This window comes from Beta vulgaris, chromosome 6 (assembly GCF_026745355.1).
Source record: "Beta vulgaris subsp. vulgaris cultivar EL10 chromosome 6, EL10.2, whole genome shotgun sequence".
NCBI lineage: Eukaryota > Viridiplantae > Streptophyta > Magnoliopsida > Caryophyllales > Amaranthaceae > Beta > Beta vulgaris.
Window position 1 is genome coordinate 71,855,168 of NC_079207.1, and position 26,344 is coordinate 71,881,511.

At 35.1% G+C, this 26,344-nt stretch overlaps 5 protein-coding genes across 6 annotated transcripts; 1 reads left to right on the forward strand and 4 right to left on the reverse strand.

Annotated features, from left to right (window-relative positions):
* The first annotated feature begins 2,213 nt into the window (after positions 1–2,213).
* On the forward strand, positions 2,214–4,791 carry LOC104898003 (LEAF RUST 10 DISEASE-RESISTANCE LOCUS RECEPTOR-LIKE PROTEIN KINASE-like 1.5). The gene has a single exon (XM_010684994.3). The coding sequence runs from the start codon at positions 2,575–2,577 to the stop codon at positions 4,507–4,509; it is 1,935 nt and encodes a 644-aa protein (XP_010683296.1). The 5' UTR covers positions 2,214–2,574; the 3' UTR covers positions 4,510–4,791.
* A 204-nt stretch (positions 4,792–4,995) lies between these two features.
* Positions 4,996–10,015, reverse strand: LOC104898004 (uncharacterized). Of its 2 annotated transcripts, XM_010684995.4 has the most exons (14): positions 9,693–10,014; positions 9,460–9,612; positions 9,271–9,369; positions 8,178–8,279; positions 7,900–8,043; positions 7,421–7,515; positions 7,182–7,311; positions 6,984–7,088; positions 6,367–6,473; positions 6,168–6,219; positions 5,977–6,066; positions 5,719–5,803; positions 5,564–5,628; positions 4,996–5,376 (listed from the first exon to the last, which is right to left on the reverse strand). In XM_010684995.4, the coding sequence occupies exons 1-14, from the start codon at positions 9,786–9,788 to the stop codon at positions 5,290–5,292; spliced, it is 1,410 nt and encodes a 469-aa protein (XP_010683297.1). In that variant the 5' UTR covers positions 9,789–10,014; the 3' UTR covers positions 4,996–5,289. The 2 variants fall into 2 exon arrangements, with proteins under 2 accessions (XP_010683297.1, XP_048501892.1); XM_048645935.2 differs by lacking the exon at positions 8,178–8,279 and having other exon boundaries at positions 9,693–10,015.
* Positions 10,016–11,598: 1,583 nt separating this feature from the next.
* On the reverse strand, positions 11,599–13,670 carry LOC104898005 (glutathione S-transferase U17). Its single transcript, XM_010684996.4, has 2 exons — positions 13,264–13,670; positions 11,599–12,258 (listed from the first exon to the last, which is right to left on the reverse strand). Exons 1-2 carry the CDS (start codon positions 13,576–13,578, stop codon positions 11,878–11,880), a joined length of 696 nt encoding a protein of 231 aa, XP_010683298.1. The 5' UTR covers positions 13,579–13,670; the 3' UTR covers positions 11,599–11,877.
* A 2,780-nt stretch (positions 13,671–16,450) lies between these two features.
* On the reverse strand, positions 16,451–18,700 carry LOC104898007 (glutathione S-transferase U17). The gene is made up of 2 exons (XM_010684997.4): positions 18,317–18,700; positions 16,451–17,026 (listed from the first exon to the last, which is right to left on the reverse strand). The coding sequence occupies exons 1-2, from the start codon at positions 18,632–18,634 to the stop codon at positions 16,652–16,654; spliced, it is 693 nt and encodes a 230-aa protein (XP_010683299.1). The 5' UTR covers positions 18,635–18,700; the 3' UTR covers positions 16,451–16,651.
* Positions 18,701–21,323: 2,623 nt separating this feature from the next.
* On the reverse strand, positions 21,324–24,149 carry LOC104898008 (glutathione S-transferase U17). Its single transcript, XM_010684998.4, has 2 exons — positions 23,570–24,149; positions 21,324–21,929 (listed from the first exon to the last, which is right to left on the reverse strand). The coding sequence occupies exons 1-2, from the start codon at positions 23,882–23,884 to the stop codon at positions 21,555–21,557; spliced, it is 690 nt and encodes a 229-aa protein (XP_010683300.1). The 5' UTR covers positions 23,885–24,149; the 3' UTR covers positions 21,324–21,554.
* Positions 24,150–26,344: the final 2,195 nt, after the last annotated feature.

Here is a 26,344-nt window from a genome sequence, read left to right on the forward strand (position 1 = left end):
GCAAAGGTCAAATTATATCATCTATTTAGAAACCGATGTAGTATATGAGTTTATTTATATATCACATTAATACTTTCGACAAATGTGTAACTAAGCTAAGAATCACTTAGATCCTTAAAAAAAAGAATATTCCTTCATAGGAGTATTTTCTAAATACTTCCTCCGTTTTTTTTTTTATGTTACACTTTTTATTTTAGGAAATTTTAAATTAGATGTTACATTTTTATTTTGGGTAATAACTTCTCTCTATCTCTCTCCTATCACATGTTTACATGGGACCCTTTTGTTTTTCATTCTCTCTATCTCTCTTCTCTCCGAAAATCACCTAGGAGTCCGTGATTTCAAGAGTGTAACATCTAATAAAAAAGGAGGAAGTAAGTATTTTTATAAACCGTCTTCATAAAAAGATAAAAAGAAAATATAGGCTATGTTCAGTTCACCTTATTTTTGCTTATTTCAGATCTAATCAGATCAGAAAAAATAAGTTCAGATCAGTTCACATCATGCTTATATTTAAAAATCATTTTATCTTTCATTACATATTAGTAAAAATTATAATAATTGAATATTAATAAAGTACTCATTGAGACGAATCAAACAAGACCCCACATGACTATATTTTTTCTTATATATTGAGCAAAATCTAAAAGATAAGATCTTGTAATCAGAAAAAATAAGTTCAGATCAGATCAGATCAGAAAAAATAAGTTCAGATCAGATCAGAAAATTTCAGGTGAACTAAACATAGCCATAGTGTCTTCTATTGACCTTAAAAATCCTACACTAATTTGAATTTACTGGACTTGATTCAACTTATTAGAATTGATTTAACCTGATAGGACCTGATTTAGACCTTACTGATCATTTAAGATTTGGACCTTATTGAAGTTTATTGTATTTGTTTAGACCAGATTAGAACTAACTGGACCCGATTAGACCTTATTGAAACTTATCTAAATTTATTGGACCTGAATTTTTTTTTAAGTGAAGAGATCGCACCTTTAGTGGCCTTAGTACTTCACACTTCATTAAACAAAGACTTATCTTAAATAAACTCAAAAAATCCAAGTAAGGCTCTATTTAGAGGTGGGCACGGGCCGTGCCGGGACGGCCCACGTGCCTCGTGCCACAACGTGCCGTGCCAAAACGGCCCAAGAAATGCTTGTGTCGTGCCGGGCTCGTGCCAAGTTGTAAAATCTAAGGCCCATGCACGACCCGGCCCACGTGCCGTGCCGGGCCGGCTCGTGCCGTGCCATCGTGCCTTATACAAATTTTAAATATCATGAAATTTTAACCAAAATAAGCGTGCCAACTTGTGGGCCGGCCCGTCGTGCTCGTGTCGGGTTCGTGCCAAACTTTTAGAATGTTGTTCATGCATGGCCCACGACCCACCACTTGTGCCGGCGTGCCGTGCCGTGCTCATAGCGGGCTCGTGCTGGGCCGGGCTCAAATCGTGTCGTGCCGTGCCAGCTCTAGCTCTATTCTTAGAATTAATTTTCATTTTTTTATATTTAATTTAGATAATATCTATTCAATGTATTCAACTATTCATCAACTCATTTTTATGTTCAATTAGCCAAATTTAATTCAGAGACCCCATCCTAAGTTTCAAAATTCGCAACGAACTTAAACTCTAGTAAGATTCACCCTAGTAATGCTGAAATATTTAGGGCATGTTCTTTTCGGCATAAAACAACTGAACTGAATTGAACTGAACCGAATTGAACTAAACTGAAACGAATAGTGATATGTGAGAGTAAAAGTATTGTCAAGCGCTGAACTAAAAATAAGCTGAAAAGAACATGCCCTTAGGACCTCTTCTGCCCAATTTATTTTCAGTTCAATCATTTCAATTCAATTCAATTCCAATTATTTCAGTTCAGTTCTTTATTTATTTATTACTCAATTTATTATTAGTTATAGTTTAATTCAATTCAAATCAGTTTAATTCAATGCAATTCAAATTAAGTTATTTTATGTCAACCTTACAAGATCTGATATAACTTAAATAATCCACCCGAGCATAAAAAAAGGAAGTGAGATTCACCATCTTCAAAACTCACCAACCCCAAGACTCAAAAGTGTACAGTCCTACTCCTTGGGAAAAATAATAAAACAAAAAGACTACTCATCTACTCCTCTGTTACTCTGTAAACTGTACATTAACCCATTAAACAAAGACTACACATTACAATTTTACACATTCAACATCAAAGCTAAAGTGAAATAAAAGCCAAAGTGCTCACTTTTCCACATATTTGTCCCCTCTTTTCTCCCCATTTCACCTTCACGTGAGTTTCCAATTCTTCCCTCTTCTTTCTCTCTCTCTCTCACCTCACTCTATCTATCTAGTAACCAAAATTACTAGATCAGATCTTATTCCTCCGTTGATGACCACATTGTAAACCTCAAAAACACTCTCTCTCGTTCCACCTCCATGCCTTTCTCGACCACATTCTAAACTTAAAATTTTATCGCTCTCTCGTTCCACCTCCATGCCTTTCTCTCTTCGTTTATGACCACATTCTAAACTTAAAACTTTTTTTTTATAGCTCGCTCTCTCGTTCCACCTCCATGCCTTTCTCTCTCCTCTCGATCTTTATAGTTATCTTCCTCTACATAACTCCGTCAATCTCCCACTTACCTTGTTCTTCTTCGCTCACTAGATCTTGCCCTCCTTTCAACACCACCCCACCTTACCCTTTCTCCACTTCCCCAGGTTGTGGCCACCCTTCTTTCAAACTCCATTGTTCTTCTACTTTCTCTCTCCTCAAAATCAATAACCTCTCTTTCTCTCTTCTCCACTATGACCCTATCTTCTCCTCTCTCCTCCTCTCCCCTATTTCTCTCTCCTCCATTTCTAACAAATCCAAATCCAAATCCAAATCTTGCCCTTCTATCTCTCACTTCCCTTCAATCCCTTCTCACCCCATTAACCTCTCTAACACTCCCTTCAAAATCTCTGATTCTTCTTGCTCACGTTTCTCTCTCCTCAAACCTTGTTCTGGGCCCACTCTCTCTCTCCCTAACTGTAGTATCTGTTCTTGGCATTGCTCTCTTGTGAAAAACCCGCTTCGTCTGCTCCATGGGTGTGGGCCCGCTCCAAGGCCCGTTTCTGATCAGGGTTGTCAAAGTGATGTTCTGGGTTACTTGGATAAGATACTTAAAGTTGGTATTCAAGTTGAGTATCAACAAGATGATGATGTTTTGTTTCAGAAATGTAATGATTGTCGCTCTAGTAATAATGGAGTTTGTGGGTTTAATGAATCTGATCCCAATAAATCCTTTTTGTGTTTTCGTGAATCAGTGTTGTTTCCGCCATTGTTGATGCACCATAAGAAGAAGATTACTGCATTGTACTCTGTTTTTGTTATCTTATGTTTGTTATGTGTATTTGGGGTTACTTATTTCGCTTTCAGAAATTGGAAAATTGGTGGGAATAATATGAGTGTAGAAGATCCGATGACTGTTTTTCTACAGAATCATCGTTCTACTTCTTTGCTTCCTCCAGTTTTTACCTACGAAGAGCTTGAGTCGTCGACGAATAGATTCGATTCGAAGAGAAAAATCGGTGATGGCGGATTTGGTTCGGTTTATTTGGGGAAATTGTTTGATGGTCGAACTGTTGCTGTTAAATATTTACATAGACATGGTGGGAAAGCTGTGCCAACTAAGTCTTTTTGTAATGAAATATTGATATTGTCATCAATTGATCATCCTAATTTGGTTAAACTACATGGGTATTGTAGTGATCCAAGAGGGTTATTATTGGTTTATGATTATATCCCAAATGGGACTTTAGCTGATCATCTACACGGTCCGAATCGGAATATTTCGGGTTCGTTGAGTTGGGTGACTCGAGTCGATATTGCATTGCAGATCGCAATTGCAATTGAATACCTCCATTTTGCAGTCCAACCACCGGTTGTTCACCGCGATATTACGACATCGAATATATTTGTAGACCAGCATTTGCGGGTTCGAGTTGGGGATTTCGGGTTGTCAAGGTTATTGGTTTGTGCAGAACAACAAAGGAATTTGTCTGGGGAATTAACAGGGTCGTCTACAGGTTGTGTTTGGACTGGACCACAAGGGACACCGGGTTACTTAGACCCGGATTATCATAAATCATTTCGGTTAACAGAAAAGAGTGATGTATATAGTTTTGGGGTTGTCCTTTTAGAGTTGATAACCGGGTTGAAGGCAGTTGATCAAAGGAGGGAAAAGAGGGAGGTGGGGTTGGTGGATATGGTAGTTGCAAGGATTCAAATAGGGTTGTTGGAACAAGTTGTGGATTCCACATTGGCAGCTCAAGGACCTGCTGTGGCTGAGAGTGTTGCTGCTGTTGCTGAGCTTGCTTTCCAGTGTGTAGCTGCCGATAAGGATGATCGGCCTGATGCTCGAGAAGTTGTGGCAGAGCTGCGGCGGATATGGAGCCGCATTCGTGGCGTTAAAGGGTCTAACTCCAACGTTGTGGTGGTTCCGGCGTCAGCTGAGCCTGATCCCTGAGGGATGTGAATAGAGTGTCTCTTCTTGGGTTTTGGATGTCAAAATGTAATCTTGTACCACTACTAGTTACTAGTTACTAGTTACTACTACTGTTATTGTTGGTGATATTGGTGGGAGGTTTATGGAGGGTTAGATAATCATAATGGTTTATGTCATTGTAATATAATTCCATAGATCATCATTATCACCCAATGAAGTGTATTCATATGATCATTTAAATATGATGAATAGAAAAACTTTTACTTATAGTAATAATGGGTATTTGATTTGCTATTTTTATCTTACCTTTTTGTTATTGTATCATGGCATGAACTAATGCCTAAGATACCCGAAAATCTTCTTCCGTTGCAAAGAACATGCTTTTTGGTCAAAAGCTTACATTTTAAACTAAAATCTAGTTTCTAGTATTATCCTGTTGAATTTTGAAGATCCTTCCTTAATCCAGAAGTAACATTAGTCTTAATTATATTTCATGATACTCGGAAGTTGGATCAAATACTAACTATTCATTTTAGTAAGCGATGTATTATTGATATTTGTGTTCATCACAGTACAAACTTTCATCTTCGAATTCTCATTGCCTTAATATATTCCTGTGTTCCTTTCAAAAAAAATATATATTCCTGTGTATGCAAAAACAACTAGCAATGAGTGAGCAACAGAACTCTAAGTTTTATGCGTGAACATCGATTCAACAACATTGATTGTTCAACTCGATCTCTTTGCATAGCTTGTTCGCTCTTATTTGCCTTATCAGCTGGCAGTACAATCACCATTTAACTATCGAAAATAGGCACTTTCGAGATGGTTTGCCTTATCAGCTGCTCTTACAGCTTCCTCCCTTCCCATCATCAAGTAACCTTTCTCCTGAAATATAATTATTAGAAACAAAATTCAAAATACAATTCATATCTGTTAACAGTTTATTTGAATAACAATGGTAAATGGAGGAAAGGACGAGAGAAATGGAGGAAGAAAGATTCGGCTAGCATTTTGGGCTCATATCATTCAGACATATGATAAAACAATTTGGCTTGAAAATGAAAAACCATACCAATAGACGCCATAAAAAGGGCACGCCATCCCTCGACTCAAATCGTCTCTCGATCACCTCTATCACTAAATTAAACATCAAATAGATAAGGAAACCAGAATAATCTAATAATCCATTATGAAACAGGTCCAATGCTCTATGCACTAAAGTCATACCTTTGGTAGCTTGGCCAGTATTCAGTAACAAGCTATACCAAACTTCATTAAAGACATCGAGTTGCTCATCAGACGCCCCTATCACCTGAGGAGACACGTAACATTGTTTTATTTAATCAACCAATATGAAGCTAATAGCAAAAGGGTGAGTTAGATTGATAACCCATTCAGAACTTTCAGGCCTTGAATGGTATGTTAAACAGTAGATAATATTCTGAGAAGATGGATACCAAAATTGAAAGATAGATTGCAAAATACCTTATAATCACAAGCATTAAAATCTAAACCCAGAAGCTGTAAGGCATGTTCATCGTTACCCCTACCATACTCATATACTGCTTCTGCAAGCTGAACATAAAATAGATAAAATTGAACTTGTGAAATCATGTTCAGGCCTCAAACCATATGAACATGTTAACAATGGAATCCCGAAATAGCAATGGACATACAGAGACTCCCCTTTGCATCAGCTTTTGCTTCTTATCATTCATTTTTGACACTCTACATGAAAAATTGAAATCACAACATGATGTTAGTCTTATAGAAGTAACTAATAAGAAGAGCAGAAAATGAGATATTCTAGAGTGTCCATCGCTATAAGTCAATGCATGAAGAGAAGGAAAAGCTTCAACGATTGATAAATCTGACCTCAACTTCAAGCCTTCAAGTAATTCTTGCGCGTCAGAAAGCTTGTTTCTACTTGTTAACGCCCACAGCATTAACAAATCAAGCTGCCATTCCAAGTACCAAAGTGCCTAGACACAACCAGGAAACATAGAACATTAGTTAGTTCAGTTCTTTTGTGACATATACAGATATACCATAGCGCGAGCTTGGTCTTAATTACTGAAACAATTACCTAGTAGTTTCACTAGTAAAAGTGACATTCTTCATTGAATGGAAACAAGGGAATATATACAAGTATGTTGAGTAATAGTTGATACACAAATAATTGAAACAACCGACAACGCATAATCTTATATGAGGACACAAAATACGTTACTGTAAGACTCAGGAAACTTTACTATTTTAAGGAATGATCCCTTATATTAGTAGATAAAACTTCTAGAACTTTCACATTAAGTGTAAATATGCCTCACCTATGACTTCTTGTTGAAACAATAACATGAATTTAGCCAAATGAGACACTATAAACGTTAAGCAATATTGAAATGAGTATGACAGCAAACAATTATTGGCTTATTGCTGCTTTAGGTTTATAATATATTGAAACTGCGCAGCAGAAAACTGGGAACTTTACTCACTTTATCAGTCAAAAGTTCAGCTAAATTCTTCAAACGGTCCTCAAAGAGACTTATTTCACCTCGTATATGTAATCTCAACAGCAATCCTAATGCATTTAAATAAACCTGAAACACACAAACTAAACTAAAAAGAGAGAACTCAATAAATATACCGTATAATAGAAGGGGACATGGCTAGCCCTTGATAAACACACAAACCTCTGGACGAGTAGCATCATCTTTATCTAGTTCCTTCATGATACAATGATCATACACATCCAAGACCTTTACGACAGGAGAATGACCTTCCAGGTAACAAAGAGCAACATGCCACCAATTATGCGTGTACCTGGAGACCAATTACTAGCCCTTAGCATAGGATGTGCAATGTTGCATGAACTAAAGAAAACACATGACATAAAATGTAGCGTTAACTAAAGAGTACTTCATATACACACATGAATGAAGAACAAGAACTCCAGGAAGGTGAGCATTCCTCCATAAACTGTACAGCTTCAGGGAACCGACATTCATATTGAAGAACATGGCACAGCTGCATGGACAACATATGTGTTAACCGATAGTCCAACACCATAGTATATACACACACGCAGACACAACGTAGCCTCCAAAAAAGAAATCTATTGGCACAGGCAGAAAGTGGAAGTTCCTCATTTACTACATAGCGCCTCTACCAAAAGACGACTTCTCTAAGGGCCTTCTAGAATGGGACAGCAGAAATGAAGATACGAACCCAAATTCTGATACATGGGTGAAATTTCTGACTTCTAGTACCAGCAAGCTAAGGTTTTGGCTAGATTAAGTACTCATAACAAAATGAAAATGATGAATGAGTCAAGCACAAACTACATAATACAGAAAAGCCTAAAAGGTATTTATAAAAATCTCACAAGGGTGCTAAAAAGGTTTAACTCACACAATGTTGTGCCCAAACATCATGCTCATTGATCTCGAGTGCCTTTCTTGCAGCTCTTTCAGCATCCTCCATGCGGCCAAGCTCCAGCAGAGGAAAAGAAAGCATGCCATGAATGTAAGCTTCTTCTTCATTCTCACGCAGTACCTGAATGGATCAAAGATATTCGTACAAAATTTCCGAAGCCAATAACAGGCATATACAATAACTAGACTAAGACTGGTCTGTTATATCAAAAGCAATTTAGAGACTACACTGTCAGTAATCTTACAAAACAGAACCTGCTGAACTAAATCAAGAGAAGGATTTGGCTGCCCCATATAGAAGCAAAGTATTTGAGCCCTCTTCAAGGAGAGCAGGTCCCTTGGAAAAGCGCTTAATAACTGTCAACAAAAGATATGTAAAAAGACGAAAGTCAGGTGTCATTAACCATATGATTCTTACATAATCATAAAACTCAAGATCTTTACTACTGTACCAGTTGAAATTTTAAAAATCAGAAACTCTTGCTCTATTCAAGTGGTAAAAAGTTTAACGGCCATAACTCATATCGACTTTTTCTCTCTACTTTTTCACTCTCCACAATCTCTGCGCAAAAAGTAGATGCTAACTTAATTTTGGGATGCAGAGAATACTATCAACAATTTGGAGGTAGTGATTCCAAAGATGTAATGCACTTTACTTTACAAAGAGGACTTCTAAGTCCAACTCAAATACCTATTTTTACAAAGATGCTACACCTTGCTAAGGCACGACACTTAGATATTTCAACATAGAACAAAAGTACAACAAAAATCTTTAAGATAAGCCACTTAAACATGATTGCACACTTGTATAGTTGTATACAATCTCCAATTTTTTATACCCAATTCGAAGCACAATATTTTTGATTCAATGTGTAGAAAAAGTACAACCCAATCACAATCTACATAACATACTCCATAATTAATCTTTTTGATTCAGCATAAGAGTTTAATACTAAATCCCAACAAAAAATTAAGGGTCCATTCGTTATCGTTTTTTGTTTTCAGTTTTCAGTTTTTTAAAAAACTAAAAACCAAAAACAGGAAACCAGAAAAAGTGGTTTTCACTTTTTAGTTGTCAGTTTTTAAAATCATCATATTCTCAATAAATTTGACTAACTTTTTATTCATGATAGGACATATATCATATGACTTTGAAAATCAAAAAACCAAAAAACAGAAAACCACATTAATACCGAACGAGCCCTAAGGTTTTTTTTATTGGTTATTTCTTTCTCTTCTTCTGGGCTAGTTATTGCTGAACCTATAATAACATGCAGGACATAATCAATTAAAGTATTAACTAATTTGAAAAGAAAAAATCTCAACAATCAGTAAATAAAATTAGAACCTTAAAATGCAATTGAAGAGCATCATCATCATCCCTGTCTTCAGAGATCAAACAAGAGACAGCATCAAAAATTGCTTTCTCATAATCAGTTGATTCATCCTGCACAAAATCATGATTAGAAGTCTAATCCCAAAAATTAATAGTTAATTAACACTTAATTACATGGCACATAAAAGATGGAATTTTTACATAGTGGGATTTAGCAGATTGAATAAAGGAAAGAGCTTCAGAAGGATGAGTAGAAGAGGAGAAATAAGCAGCCAAAGTATTGGCTAAAACACAACTTCCATCATGAACTGGAGCTTCCAATATAATTGACCTCTTTCTCCCATAATTCAACACCTTCAATTAAACAAAAAGCTAATTAATTAACAATATGACTTCAAATTTCACCCAAAAAAGAGAGAGATAGAGAGTAAAACCTGGTCATAGAAGTCATTAATGGCAGAAATGCACTTATCAGAAAAGGTCTTCACTTGGTAACCCCATTTGTCAAATTTTACCCCTTTTTCACCCATAAAGTTTTTTTTTTCTTGCTTTGTATTTTGCTTTGGTATTTCTTATGTTCCTGGGAAAAATTGTTGTTTTAAGATTTGGGAAAAAAATTGGGTGGATTGCTTTAACTTATGGGGCACTAACCAGTAATCAGTAATCACTAATGCATATCTTCTGGCGTTCTTGTTAGTTGTTAGTGTTTTTTTAGGGGATATCCTGGCGTTTAGCTTTGTTGCCATCTGGTAGATTGGTACCTTGCACTTGATCATGTAGTATAAAATATGAATACCTCATCCGTGCTGTTTTAAATAAAACGTCTTTTTTTTATGATTTACAACATGTTTATTTTTATATATACGTAAAATAGAGAATATTTAATTTAAATACATATATATGCATAATAAGTTGTAAAAGTAGATTGTATATGAAACTTATTTCAAAGCATATTTCGAGCACACTCCGATGGTTACAAAAAAACAAAATTGATCTCAACACCCTGAACTATAGTGCGGGTGCACCAAACAGCTCCAACTATGACTTATAACTAGAACACCCCAGAGTATGAACCTGAGTGCAGTATGTACCATAAATCAGGTTGATGGTCGAAATTCTCACCGGCTATAAGTTGAGTGCTAGATATTGGAAAGCCATAGAAGCATTTTCCTTGATTGTGGTTGAACTTCCAAGTAGGTTGGACTACTGCAGGCAATCAATGTCGACTATAAATCCTACCATTACCTAAATTGCTATTTGAATTCTTCTTGAAACTTGAAGATGAAGCTGAGCTCATTATTGTTATGCGAATTTCACTCTTTCATAATTTAGGTTTCATTTGGGAAGAATGAGGGAATTTGGGAAGAAATTCTTTATGCTTAGTTGAGGAAGGATTAAATGAAGGCATTCACCTTTTGTTTTTGTTTAAGCAAAAAAAAATTAGGGTTAAAAAAGAAGAAAATAAGAAAGGGGAGAGAATCTGGTGAGAATTATAGGCGACGACCTCATTTATAGTACGGACTGCACCTAGGTCCGTACTTTGGGGTGTTGTGGCTATAAGCCGTAGTTGGGGATGTTTGGTGTATCCGCGCTATTATAGTTTAGGGTGTTGAGGCCAATTTTACTTTCTTTCTTTTGTCTTTTTGGTTTATGTTTCAAAAACCGGAACTGTTCATCTAATGTTGGTTTGCCACTTGCAAGTAGCAGTAGCGGAGAAAGTGAATCACTTTCTAACAACTCTAGTCCCAAATAATGGTCGAAACTCTTTGTTGTGGATGTACACTTATGTTCTGAACAAATCCCCCCCTGTGCAATTCTTCACCTGAAATGTCGAGGGCTGAGCAGGAACTGTATGTGCAAATTATCTATTGTGCTAAATTGGCGTTGTCAAGCTACAATCAAAAGAATAAGGTCCCTTATCTTTTGTTATCTTAAGAGTCCTTTCCCCCGAGTTTCATTTTCATCATTCTTGTATCCTTTTTACAAGTATGAATCTTTTCGCTTTGTTTGCCTGACTTTAGGGTGCTGAATATGAGCTTGTCGCGCCTCTGCTGAGCAATACTTTGTATCACAGGGAGTACCATTACGTTGATCATGCTAAGTTCCTAGCTAAGCCCAAGAATACGGATTCTCCTCTAGAGCTCTTCTTTGTCGAGCCGGTGACATGTAGTCATGGAATCTATGGAACTACTAAATGGATTAAACTATATATTCACCGAAAGAAATTAACCTAGTTACTATTGGGATATTTCTCTTTTTAATATTAAATTTATCATTGCCTAATTTTAATTTATAAATAGGCGGTTTCTTACAAGACAAACTCTCTGTTCAATTAGAGACTAAAAGAATTGAATATGCCTTCTTATAATCATTTTATTCATTTTTCGTTCGCGTGACGTTGGGCTACATATCAGTCCATAAGTCAATTCTTGTAGTTGATGCTAACATCGTCTTTAAGGAAACATATCAAGAAGTTTATTGCTTTAGAACTCTGAATAAAGGTCTTATTGGATAGTCTTTTTACTTTGATACAATAGTAAAATATTTAGCCGACTAAAACTAGCTCATACAGAAGTACAAATCATCAACCATTTGCAATACAAAACCTATAATAATCATTTAACTTTGATTGGCAGCTTCTGCTTGGAACTTAGCCTTCATAATTTCAGCAAACTCCAAAAGCTTCTCAATTTCAGGCATAACATCCTTGACAGCATCATCAGCACAAAATTTCTCCGCCCAAGCAAGGAGATTTGGTGTCTTCTCCTGGTTGAGCCACACCACATTGAACATCCTTCCGGTGGCGTGCAACCACCCGACAATGCATCCAAAGGCGATGTCAAGGTAGCCGATTGTGTCACCGTTAAAGAAGGGCTTACCTTTGCTACATTTTTCAAAGGCATCCTCCAACAATACCAACCCTTCTTTTACTTCCTCTATTGCTGCTGCCCTTGTTTCCTCACTTTGTGTTTGGACTACGTCATGGAATCTAGGGAACCACTGCATTTGTTTCAACATAAATATTTAGTTTGCTTATATTTGATTAATCACAAATCTTTGGGAGTGACAGTTAGTTTGTCACCATAGTTTATGATGTAAAAATTCATAAACTATCGCTTTGTTGTAAAAAGAACTAAAATGACATGAAATAAATGTCATACTAATATGAAATTCATGTCATTATCTTGTATAGTACATGTCATTCTTGTTGGAGATTATATTATTATACATATTACACAAAAAGTTATAATGTAATCTTTTACACCTACTCCCTCCGTCCCATAATATAGTGCTTGTTTCTTTTTTCACGGTCTCCAAAACGTAACTTTGACCTTTAATATCTTCAATTCCTTATTAATAAAAAAATATAAAAAGTTGATATTATAAAACTACACATTGAGACGAATCTAACAAGATCCTACATGAATATGTTTTTTTATATATACAAATGAGAATATTCGGTCAAAGATTTTAAAGTTTGACCACCAAAAATGAAATACGCACTATATTATGGGACGGAGGGAGTAACATATACTTAAGGGTGTGCAACCAAGGACCCTTGGATCCAATGGTATAGCTTTCTATCTCCCACATGGGAGATCAAGGTTTAAATCTTGGTGGAAGCAAATTTCAATATTGTTGGGGAGGGGGGTTGGAGCTTGTTGGGCATCTAGGTGAGTGGCCCTGTGCGAGGGCAGCCCAAAGGTATTCATCTTACCACGAATCCCCGAATGGGGGCCAAAAAAAAAACTTTTTAAGGGTGTGCAAAGGGCAGTAAACAGACTAAAACAAAAAAAAATCGTGTAATTTACACGGATCTCAAAGCTAGTAATTAAACGGACTAAAACAAAAAAAAAAGGAGGTCTATATTATATAGGGAACGAAAGGAATATTAACAAATTGTACTTCCTTATTTAATCAATGTACGTTTTCTCGATGTAAAAAAAAAAAAAAAAAATTACTGAACCAATATTCAACCAACTACAATAAATGAATGAATAATACCTTATCATCAATGTAAGAAGCCCAGAAGCGTTGGATGGCACGATCATGAGGATCAGTTGGTAGAATGGATGGACCAGATGGAAACGCCTCATCAATGTACTCAACAATAATGAGTGACTCACAAACAGGCTTATCATTGTGAATAATTACTGGTATTTTTTTGTAAACAGGGTTTGATTTTAGCAAAAGCTCACTTTTTGGATTCAAGTTTTCTTCAATCATTTCATATTCTACTGATTTTATGTTAAGTGCAATTCTTGGCCTCATCACAAATGGACTTGGCCATAACCCCAACACCTTCACTTCTTTCCCCATTTTTTTTCTTCCCCCTTTTTTCTTTCTACTTGAAAACAAAAGCAAAGTGAAAATTTTCTTTGTATCAATAATATGAGGTGAGTAGGTATATATATAGGAGAATATGTATATAAAGCTTCAAGGAAAATTCATACCATTTTTTTTTTCCTCCGGCGATGTATCACTCTCACAAGTCATTCCTGTCATATTTGACTTGTAAGCATAAACAATAATCAAGACCTAAGCTCATCAAGACCCTAGTTGTAATAATAATCATTAATATTATGGCCCGTTAGTTATCGTTTTGTGTTTTCAGTTTTTTTTTAAAAAAAATTAAAAATCAAAAACTGGGAACCAGAAAAAGTGACATTCACTTTTTAGTTGTCAGTTTTCAAAATCATGTTCCCAATAAATTTGACTGATTTTTTATTCATTACAAGACATATATCATATGACTTTGAAAATCGAAAAACCAAAAAACAAAAAACCACAATAATACCGAACGTGACTTTAGTTTTTAGGTTAATGTACACGATAAATCTCATTTCTCTTTAAATTACAAAGTTTCATCTCTCTAGCTCCTCGCGAGAGTTTGGAGTCCATTTTCTTTTTCTTCTTATTGTCTACTACAAATTGTTTTAAGATACGAGGCAGTAGAAAATAGAGATAATAGGAAAATATATCAGTGATGTGGTATTTAGTAAAAACAGACAACAATTAGTTTCACCCTAAAAAATTAAGGAAAAATTATTCTTAATAAGTTAACCTTTGCACATTCTTCTTAAAATAAGTTTACCTTTCGATTAACTATATATGAATAAGTTAACTTTGTATTTACTTTTGCTGTAAATGAGTTAAATCCCAATACCATCCTATTAAAATGTGTCATATATCATAATTTCAAAGTCATTAACTCGTTTACAGCAGAAGTAGATACAAAATTAACTTATTCTACGATAATCAAAAGATTGACTTATTTTGAGAAGATTAACCAAATGTTGACTTATTAAAAACAATTTTTCCAAAAATTAAAGTAAAACATCTATACTGCTTTTGATATTATTATGGATAATTTGTTGTGATATAATTCTAATTAGCAAAAATAAGTAGGTGATCTACCATGTATGGGGAGTATTATCAAACCATAATGACTAATAAACTTTTGAATAAGTTTACAACTTACAAGAATAAGAAAGAACATAGCCTAAGAGGCTAAGACCACCCGAGGAACGGCCTAAACCTACTTATCCAATTGTCTTTTTTTCCTATTGCAATAAAGAAAGAAATTAAATAAAAAGAACCTTGCTGTGTAGTAATAATTCGGTCAAATATGGATTTCTACAAACTATTCTAATAAGGTGTGCTCACATTTATTCCAAATCCCAAATAAAAGGGTGTTTTGTTTTCTCACGGTTGAATTGTCATTTAAGGCTAGGATGCGCACCTTTTTGAATATGAGGTTAGGATTGGTTCGAGGAGTCAAACACCAAATTCTAACCATATTGTATTGATTTTGGTGCAAATGCCGACAGTCAACGAGATTATTTTTACGTGATTATACGCTATAATTTGCGGTAGGTGATGACTGGTGAATGTAGACAGATAAAGATTTGAGACCTAAATTATTTGTTAATAACCAATGAGACGAAATTCTATATTTAATCTAATATATTTCCTCCACTTTTTATTAGTTTACACGTTTCCGTTTTCATGGTCTCCATTATGTTTATTTGACCGTCGATATCTTCAATTATATACTAATAAAAGGCAAAATTAGTTTTCAATAATACCAACTATTGCCGATATGTTTTGAATAATATGCACTCAACTATTTGCTATTATAGCACTAACTATCAATATATGTTTGCTATTACCCCTCCTGATCCGAACTCCCTTGTATGATTTCCTCCCCCAGCTCATTATTTAAAATGGAATGCAGATGCTTCACTTCACCCCTCCTTTAACAAAGCTTCAATTAGCAGTGTTCTCAGGGACTCTAAGGGGAACTTCCTATGCCTCTTCTCCTCTCCCATTCCTCCAATATGGAGATTAGTTCAGCCGAAATTTTCGCCATTCATAGAGCACTAAAGATCTCCCTACACTCCGAAATTTTCGCCATTCACTAAGCTCTTGGGTGATAAATTACTGCTCTACTAGTTTATGTAGATTATCCCTTGGCGGGAAATTGTAAGCACAAAATCAATGAGGCAAAAGCTATGCTATCATCTGAATTTGCAATGAAAGATATGAGAGAACTCACATACTTCCTTGACATTGCAATTGTTGGTGCAAAATCAGTTGATTGACTTTGCAAATAAGTCAACACATACCCAATAGTTAGATACTGAATGTCACAAGAGTCTTAGTCCTTGCAGGGTTAATTCTTTTATGTCTTTTATAAATTTCAGTACTACCTCCGTCCCAGAAAGATCTCAACACTTGAATGTTATACGTAATCTAAGGTGATAAGTTGTGATGTGCTTATCAAATGTTTTTTTAATTAAAAAAAAAATAGATGTGATAGGAGTTAGTGGAATTTATAACTTTATACTGATATGGGTATTAGATTGTGGGCTAAAAGGGTGTAAAATAAAATAAAATAGTAATATAATAGTGGGACTATGCAACAAATGAAAGTGTTCGAACTAATTCAGAATAAGCATAAAAGAAAAGTATTCTGACTATATATTCTGAGACGGAGAAAGTATTACTCTCTTGTTTTCAATACAAGGATAACGATAATTCCTTGACACGGGATCCCCTGATTCTCCGGCCAACCTTATTATTACTTCTCTTTTCTAGCATCAATAGGGTGTACTAGGTTGCTTATTCACCAATTAGGAAATAAGGAATGTGCTTTGTATTGTCTTATCTAGGCTATAATATCTGAAGATTAGGTTGTAATATCATTAATTCATTATGATGGAATGAAAAGAACAACCACCTTATCTTGCAAACCTTTATTCCTTGCATTCTAAGTATCTTGCTCACATTGAATCTGTCATCACCCAACATGTTCACTCGCACACTCATCATCTAAGACTAGCATAAACTACGAATGCAAAAGCAATTATAACAACCATGCTATCTAAATTTAACTGGAAGCAGCTGCTTTAGACCTGGCCAGCATAGCCTTCGCACACTCAATAAGTTTATCTGTCTCGGGCATATAATCCTTCACAGCATGATCAGCACAAAACCTCTCTGCCCAAGCAAGGAGGTTCGGCGTCTTCTCCTGGTTGAGCAGCGGAACTGTGTTCATTTTTTCAACAACGCGTAACCACCCTAAGTAGCACCCAAGAGCAATGTCGAGGTACCCAATATTATCGCCGCTAAAAAAGGGCTTCCCTTTGCTGCATTTTTCAAAGGCATCCTCAAGCAGTGATAACCCTTCTTTAACTTGCTCCAATGCTGCTGCTTTTGCATCCTCGTTTTCCGCTTGAGCTATTTTTTGCAAACTTGGGAACCACTGCATTTGTAAAGAGTATTAATGAAATCAATCACATATATTGATAAAAGTTAGACAATATAATAATTACGAAAGTAGTTTCTATAGCAAATAATGAATATTAAAGTATTTTTTGTAGCAAATAATAATTATGAAAATATTTTTTATAGAAAATAAAAATACATAATGGTATAATATTTTTTTATCATATTATAATAGATATTTATAATTGAAGTATATTTTCAAGTGCATATTTTATATTTACAAACAAAAAGTATGTTGCGAAACTTCGTATAAATGGAGTATTTATTTAGCAATAATGGAGTATTTATTTAGCAATGGAGGACTCCTTCAAGTTGTGCAATGTAGAGATATAAATGATATAGCAAACCAACTGACAATAATAAGAGTAATTCAACATGTTTTTATAAGAATAATTCAACCTGTTCTGATAGAATATGAAATAAGTCTGGGCAATCAACCAAGGAAGAGAAGAGACAGCTAAAATATATTTTATGTTAAAATTAATTGACAATAAGTTATCTCTCATTTTTCTTCATTGTGAGGCAACTCACAAACAGATAAATAATAACTTGGTCTCTATACAAACGTAAGGTAAGGGTGCTAATTGAACGAGTTGATTATGAGTTGAGGGTGCTCGCCTCGTGCTTGTAAAGGCTTTGAGTCGAATCGGACCGTCCATTTAAAATTCCAATCCTCTTGAAGGTTAAAGACTCTTTTTATTATATTGTCTTTCTTTACATTACCTTTTGTCATACTGTATTAATTTACTTTTGTTAGTGTCAGCTAAGATAACTTTTTTTTATTTCAAAATACATTAATAGAAAATTTATTGAGTTGCTGACAAACTTATCAAATTTCAAGTCTATTCGAGCCAACTCAAGCCAATTTAAATCGAGTTTTGACCAAATTGAATTGCTTGCTAGTTGTTCAACTATTTTATCCCTAAACTCGAGTATTTTGAATTAAGGTTTTGTGACTATAAAGTATTTATTGGGATATTATTATGATATCTTTAGAATATTCTGTATTGTGAATATATCTACAGAATATTCTAAAGATATCACAATAATATCCCAATAGTATTAAATTAAATAATGTTGTAAGTTGCAAAGAATAAGCTTCAAATACCATAAATAGACTAATCAACTTAATTCAAACCCATCAAATATGAACTTCTCCATATCTTGGAGGGACAGCTTCATGCCTTAATCAATAATCCTAATCATGAATTAAATTCTACTTAAATCAAGACAAAATGATTAAAATATATTAAGAAAAAGAAGATACCTTTTCATCAATATAAGCAGCCCAGAATCGTTGGATAGCACGATCATAAGGATCAGAAGGGAGAATAGAGGCCGGAGCAGATGAAAAGGCTTCATCAATGTACTGAACAATGATGAGTGACTCACAAACAGGCTTATCATTGTGAATAAGAACTGGGATTTTCTTATAAACAGGATTTGATTTTAACAAAAGCTCACTTTTGGGATACATAGTTTCTTCAATAAATTCATGATCTACTGATTTTAAGGAGAGTGCGATTCTTGGCCTCATCACAAAGGGGCTTTGCCATAATCCCAAAACCTTCACCTCTTCCGCCATTTTATTTTGGATGCTTGGATAACACTATAAGAGTAGGTGGTGACCTGATCTATATGAATAGCGAACAATACTTTGGTGAAGTACGCGCAACCGTCATTGATCTTTTATTTTAATGAAAGTGGTACACGTAGTTTTGATGAAAACGATACACGTATTTCGTAGTTCTCAGCTATGTTATTTAAACTCCGATAAAACCAAGCTATGTGGTAACGGATCGGATTTGGACTAGATTATACATGATTCGATTTTGAACTTTTAAAAAGTCGGATCTTGAATCTGAGTTCGACTCCGACATCCAACTCTGAAAAACTGAATCTAATTCGACTTAAAATCCTAATATTTGACTCCGACCCGACTTAAAATTCTAAAATCCGACCCCGATTCGATCCGACATTTCCCCCCGTCCTATTTAGTTAATAGAAAAATCTTCTACAATACAAATAATCTAATTATTATAATTTTTTTAATAATCATATGAAAATCATATATAGTGCACATAATTTAAGTATCATTATATTCTTAACAATTATTTTTTCAATGGAAAAATCTTAATTAAACAATACAATTGCCTTAAAGTCAAAGTTGGATTATACATACATAATGCATTACTATAAATAATAAAAGGATTAATTGCCTTAGAAAAGTCGGAGTCGGATTCGAATGTTGGATTATTTTACGAGATCTGACACCGACCCTCCTCCGACTCAGAGTTGGACTTTTTAAACGAAGTCAGATTCGGATTATTTTTTGTTGGAGTCGAATCGGATTTTTTCCTTTGAATCGGAGCAGGATAGGGTCGAATCCGGATTGGATTGTCATCCCTAGTGGTAAGGAAAGAACCTTCCAACTTCAAAGTTAGGTGTTCGACCTCACTAGGGGTAATTTGGGATAGGGTATCCCCTTATCACTCCCCACTCCAAATGTCCCCTTGCAAACTCAGGCCGGATTACCCTACAACAATATCCGTTTTGGTAAGGCCCTTTATCTTACAATGGGGTTCCTAGTGGGGCCCAAAAAACTTAAACTCGGATAAAGTGTCTATTATGGATACATGTTTTCTGGTGTTGCACTCTTCCATTTCGTAGAAAAATTTCAAGCTTTCGATTTGAAGTGAAGTATCAACAGCTCGTCTGGTTAGTGGTCAAATGGTGGTAATGATAATACATTTTACGGTTTTTTCACCAAGTACCCCCGAGTTTTCAAAAAATTCACCTGGTACCCTCCATGTTTTCAAAATTCACCAGGTACCCCTAAGTATCAAACTAATACACGGGGTACCCTTAAATGCCCTTAATGACTAACGGCGTTAACCGCCGTTAGTCATTAACCCTAATTACATCTAATTAGCCCTAATTAACCTAACTAAATCTAAACCTAACCCTTAATTTCCAAATTTAATCCTAATTCCTAATTTTAAACCCTAACCCTAACCCCACTACCACCCAACCACCACCCCCTCCCCTCCACCCACCCCACCCTACCCCTGCAGCCCCAACCCCCACTGCAACCACCACCCCTACTGTAGCCCCACCCTCCCTCCCCCACCCCCGCAACCTTGCTAGCCCCTCCCCCACCCATTCGATTTCTCACCCTTCCACTACGCCTCCACACCACCATCACAGCGTCCCCACACCACCACAACTGTGCGCACCACCTCCAGTGCATCGCCGCCCTTCGAACACTAGGAACCAACACACGCCTCTTTCCTTCACTCTCTTCTCGGCTTCGAAACGTCATGCTCTGCTTCTCTCTCCCCTATTTTCTGCTCGCGCGCTGATGTTGTCGACCTACGGTCCGGCGCCATTGTCGGAGCTCAGTTCTCCCCCTTCCCTGCTATGCGTTTTTTCCCTAAAAATCGAATGGGTGGGCGGCCTGCTGGGCGGCGCGGGGTAGGGGGGTTCGCGGGGGTGGGCGTGGGGGAGGGGGGCATCGCGAGGGTGGTGAGGGGGGATGCGACAGGTGGGGGAGGATGGGGGAGGGAAGGTGGGGCTGCGGTAGGGGTGGTGGTTGCAGTGGGGGTTGGGGCTGCAGGGGTAGGTGGGGTGGGTGGAGGGGAGGGGTGTGGTTGGGTGGTAGTGGGTTAGGGTTAGGGTTTGAAATTAGGAATTAGGATTAAATTTTGAAATTAAGGGTTAGGGTTAGATTTAGTTAGGTTAATTAGAGCTAATTAGATGTAATTAGGGTTAATGACTAACGGCGGTTAACGCCGTTAGTCATTAAGGCATTTAAGGTACCCGTGTATTAGTTTGATACTTAGGGGTACCTGGTGAATTTTGAAAACATGGAGGGTACCAGGTGAATTTTTTGAAAACTCGGGGGTACTTGGTGAAAAAACCGTACATTTTACTATTAATTTGTAAAGAAAATTTCATGTCATTACCCATGGTAATGCTATCTCATCCCCAAATATCCATTTTTTTCCTAAAATTTCAATACCATACATTAATACTTAGGAAGATGGTATTGGATAGTAATGGAAATTTATAAAAAAAAACTCATTTTATGTGATGAAATTTGATAACCATGGGTATTGATTTTAGAATTTTTTTACCAATTTACACTAAATTTGTTTTACCACTCTCACCATTTAGTTTCACTAACCAAACGAAATGCTAGTGGTATGTTGTACACAAAACGAATCGACACACTACACCAGAGTAAATGAGAGTGTCGAAGCAACATAGGCTCATAGTAAAATTATAGATGCATAAAACTCAGGGTAACATAGATTAAACAATCCAAAGCACAAACGTAGAACCAACATGCTCGCTCGCACGCTAACCATCTGAGACTTAATACATAAACTTCGAATCCAAAAGACATTATCCAAGTTACATTCATATAATCATCAACTGGTACAACAACATACTACTATCTTAACAACCCTTTATTTCCATGAGAACAATCATGCCATCTAAGTTTAACTGGAAGCAGCTGCCTTAGCCCTAGCCATCAGAAACTTGGCAAACTCAATAAGTTTATCAGTCTCAGGCATATAATCCTTGACAGCATCATCAGCACAAAACCTCTCCGCCCAAGCAAGGAGGTTTGGTGTCTTCTCCTGGTTGAGCAACAGAACGTTGTTCATTTTTTCAACAACGCGCAACCATCCTAAGTGGCTTCCGAAAGCAATGTCAAGATATCCAATTTTGTCGCCGCTGAAAAACGGCATCCCTTTGCTGCATTTGTCAAAGGCATCCTCAAGCAGTGACAACCCTTCTTTCACTTGCTCCAATATTGTTGCTTTTGCATCCTCACTTTCTGCTCTAGCTATTGATTGCAAAGTTGGGAACCACTGCATTTTTAGAGAATAATTAATGAAACCAATCACAAGTATTGGACTCTGAAGTTCAATGGTATCACATTATCCTACTTATTGTCTTAATAATCCCTCTTGCCTTGATAACACATATTAATTAATACCATAACATAACCTATGGACTTTGTTAAATTCAGATTCTTCACTTTGATTCATTGATATATACTCGAAAGGGCCATATCGTAAGATAGTTGAGTCAGATACTTGAACGCTGACTATATAGGATCGTACACGAATACTCAAATTTTGAGTAATTCGAGTAATTAGTACATGAATACACGAGTACTCTATAAGTCTATACCACATTCCATATATTTAAGGAGTATCGAAAGGTTTTGTTTGCTGAACATTTTGCCTTTAACTAACGGTAGTGAAATATAATTTCTCCAATGAGTTGCCTGAATGTAATTGTAGCATACATATGTGGTCTATGTTTCCCATGTACTAGACATAGGGTAGGTACTACTCCATCTTCCTAAATTTATTTGCTACATTTATTTTTCACGAATTTACCATGGTTAAATAAGGGTCAATTATCACTAAATCCAAGGCCCAACCATCAAATCCGGAATTTCTAATGAAACTGAGTCCCAATTATTAAATAACTTAAACATTCTAGAAAAGTTTTTAAATTAATTCATAAAGTACTCTAGATCCAAGACTCATTTCTTTGTGTACGCGGCAATATACTATGTTTAAGGACGAACTTCGAACGATAATTACTCTCAATTTAGATTGATAAATATTATAAGAGAATAATGCTCCATAAAAGTTATTTTAAAAATGACAAATCTAATAATATAAAATTATAATATATACTTGTCATATTATAAGATATATTTGTGTTCAAAGCATTAAAGGCGAGAAGTGATGCGTTGTACTTAGTTCAAAAGGGAGGGACTGTATTCCACAACTACTAATAGAGTAATGCAGTTATACTACCAATAATGATCAACATGCAGTATTTTAGCAAAATATAACCATGCACCCATCCACATCCAGAGGTGAGTCATCGAGAATATATTTTTGGCTTTGTGATTATTGGTCAACTATCCTAAGTATGTGCAAACCAAAAAAAAAAAAAAAACAATGGATTAATCTGCGCAAAACTGCAAATTATATAGAGATAAAACTGCTAATAAATCTAAATAATTGCAAAAGACCCAGGTATTTTAATAGGTTTTGTGATATCATCATTTAAATTAAATCATTAAAAAAGTTCAAAGTTGCAAAGAATAGACTTCAAATGCTATTAGATTAATTAGCATAATCAAAATCCATCAAATATGAACTTTCTACTCTATATCTTGGGGACAGTTTCACCGTTTGGACTTGAAGTGTGGAAGCAATACAGGCTCCTTTATATTTGGGACTAAATATTCAACTAAGAAAGGAGGGGAGGATGAGATTCGAAACCGTGACTTTTTTGTCACGCTGGCTTTGATACTATGTCAAACGACCAATTCAACCAAAAGCTTAAGCTGATGGTTGAGACCTTAGGAATAGATTTATACTCTATCAACAACCACTAATCATGAATTAAATTTTACTTAAATCAAGAGGAAATGAAAACATATTAAACAAAATACAGTAGAAGAGGAAAAAAAAGATTATACCTTCTCATCAATGTAAGCAGCCCAAAAGCGTTGAATGGCACGATCATAAGGATCAGAAGGAAGAATAGAGTGACCAGATGAAAAGGTCTCATCAATATATTGAACAATGATGAGTGACTCACAAACAGGCTTATCATTGTGTATAAGAACTGGGATTTTTTTGTGAATAGGGTTTGATTTAAGCAAAAGCTCACTTTTGGGTTGCATAGTTTCTTCAATATATTCATAATCTACCGATTTTAAGGTGAGTGCGATTCTTGACCTCATCGCAAATGGACTTGGCCATAATCCCAAAACCTTCACCTCTTTTGCCATTTTTCTTTCTTTGGTTTTCTGTTTTGGACAGGAAGAACAAATTGATGATCTCTCAAGTTTTTTTTTTTGTTTTTTTTTTTGAGGGAGTGAAATTAATGGATGGATGGTAAGACTTAAGAGTATGTGATTAGTTATATAGCCATTGAAATTTGATGATGGAAGCGCAACCGTTATTGATTTCTTACTTTAAATAAAGTATATAAATTGGATTCCCCTAAAAAAATATGTAAATTGAATGGCATCTTTATAAGTTATATACTCCCTATGTTTCTAGATACTCTTTAAGGTATGTAAAGTAGTAAAATATATATTTCACCAAAAATAAAAAAAAAGTAGTAAAATTATATATTTCACCCAAAAAAAAGAGTAGTAAAATATTTTTACGCATTAGTTATATTTATATTGGTAATAAAAATTAATTTTAAATATTGTATTGATAATAATAACCAGCCTATAATCTTACTTTCATACTCCCTCCGTCACTGCTTTCGTGAAACTAATAAGGTTACTGATTTCATGGCTAGGAAGGTGCATGACTACCCTTCCCTATTATATTGGTTTCCTCCTTATTGTATGGATTTCTATCTTATCATCCGAAAGGAATTTTAGGCTGGCCTCCGGACTAGGGTGTTAGTCTAAGGTTCTAAGCTTGTTCTCCTTATCAAAAAATAAAATAAAATAAAAAATACTCCCTTCGTCCCAAAGTATATTTCCTATTTTCATTTTGGGTCTCCCAAAATATAGTTCTTGTTTCTATATTTAGTTCCACATTTTTCCGTAATTTGCGTAGAAAAATTGTGTCCCCGTCATTTATTTGCTTTTTGGAATTAGTTTTTTGCTTTGTTTATTTAACCCAAGTACTGTTACAATTAATGCTCTTTCACCATTTAAACTTCATTTTCTCTCCTAAAATCATTTTTTCCCATATATACAACATTTATTTAAATAAACAAAAATATTATCCCTCTTAGATTCTAATACTCACCTTAATTCCCGTGAAGAAAAAGAATCGCGAACTATATTTTGGGAAGGAGGGAATAGTATAAAATGATATTCAATACTCCCTTTATTAACTCCGTTAGATTTTAGCAATGTTCACATACACTATCAAGCTACGCTTGACCGTGTTAATGAATTTTCAACCTCAAGGTTGGGGGTTCGATCCCCACTAGGAACATTTTGGGAAAGGGCTCAAAGTGTATGCTCGCAAGCCCAAGCCGGGTTAACCTACGAGAGGTTCTGGTATGACATGACTCTACATCTTATCATTGGTTCCCAAAAAAACTATTCACATACTCTATTTTGAGTTTTGACCATAATTTTAAAAATATTTTATAAGACCCAATGTTAGCATACAAGATTTTTTAAAATTTGTCTTAATGTATATTTTCAAAATATCATATTTTTGTAAATTTTTTCTAATGGATAATTACTGATATATTTTGTTAAATTTGTGCAAGTCAAAATAGAACAACTATTTAAAAACCGAGGGAAAGGGACTGAGTGAGTATTACATTGGCATTGTAGAATGTCTTATAGTGTGAAATTTTTTTATAGCTATGAGGTCTTATAATTAGAAAGGGAGGAAATATGTGCAGTTGAGAATTTCGTTTTTTCCTTAAAATAAATATTATTACCATATACTCCCTCTATATTTTTTTTAATCTTTCCTACTTTGACTTTGCACGTTTGCCAATGCACTTATTCTATATTAAATATCTTTCATTACATATTAGTAAAAATTATAATAATTGAAAGTACTCATTGAGACGAATCAAACAAGACCCCACAAGATTATATATATATTTTTATATATTGAGAATAATCTAAAAGATTCTCTTGAATTGTGAATAGTGTCAAGATTCTAAGTAAGAAAGATAAAAAATACAGAGGGAGTACTTTTCTACGATTGTACACAAATAGCTTAAAAAAGTTCATCGCAAAGATAAACAAGACGCAGTTCAAGCTCTCTTCTTTGTTCCATGGCGTTCTTTTAAAAAAAATGTTGTATAATAAATTATAACTATATTTTCATTTAGTTGTACAAATTTAATTTTTACACTAATCGATTCACAACTTTGATCTTTAGTATTTTTAATTATCAAGTAGTAAAAATCTATAATATTATGAAATATACATTTATGCAAATAATAATAAACTACATAAATTTCGCTTCATATATCAATAGAAAAATAAAGTCAAAGTGGATTGTTTGAATAGTATAAAAATCAAAGTGGAACAACTAAGGGCACGTTCGGCATCAATATCAGTTTTCAGTTATTGGTTGTATAATAAAAATTAATTCATATGATATAAGGAGTATAAGAAACTTAAAATTCATCATTCTTATATCAAACATGTCAATTTTGGAAATTAACAACTCAAAACTACTTTTTCTGATTTTCATATTTTTGTTTTTGGTTTTCAAAAAGCATGACAACTAACAAAAAACCGATAACG

Excerpts from the sequence above, each read along its gene's own strand:
- LOC104898004 (XM_010684995.4), bottom strand. The coding sequence starts at position 9,788 with ATGGGTGAAAAAGGGGTAAAATTTGACAAATGGGGTTACCAAGTGAAG. Across the intron at positions 8,044-8,177 it reads CTCTTGATTTAGTTCAGCAG|GTACTGCGTGAGAATGAAGA; the intron begins GTTCTGTTTTGT and ends TGATCCATTCAG. Across the intron at positions 6,067-6,167 it reads TGATGCAAAGGGGAGTCTCT|CTTGCAGAAGCAGTATATGA; the intron begins GTATGTCCATTG and ends TTTTATGTTCAG.
- LOC104898007 (XM_010684997.4), bottom strand. The coding sequence starts at position 18,634 with ATGGCGGAAGAGGTGAAGGTTTTGGGATTATGGCAAAGCCCCTTTGTG. Across the intron at positions 17,027-18,316 it reads CTGCTTATATTGATGAAAAG|TGGTTCCCAAGTTTGCAAAA; the intron begins GTATCTTCTTTT and ends TTACAAATGCAG.
- LOC104898003 (XM_010684994.3), top strand. The coding sequence starts at position 2,575 with ATGCCTTTCTCTCTCCTCTCGATCTTTATAGTTATCTTCCTCTACATA.
- LOC104898005 (XM_010684996.4), bottom strand. The coding sequence starts at position 13,578 with ATGGGGAAAGAAGTGAAGGTGTTGGGGTTATGGCCAAGTCCATTTGTG. Across the intron at positions 12,259-13,263 it reads CTTCTTACATTGATGATAAG|TGGTTCCCTAGATTCCATGA; the intron begins GTATTATTCATT and ends AAACAAATGCAG.
- LOC104898008 (XM_010684998.4), bottom strand. The coding sequence starts at position 23,884 with ATGGCAAAAGAGGTGAAGGTTTTGGGATTATGGCCAAGTCCATTTGCG. Across the intron at positions 21,930-23,569 it reads CTGCTTACATTGATGAGAAG|TGGTTCCCAACTTTGCAATC; the intron begins GTATAATCTTTT and ends CTAAAAATGCAG.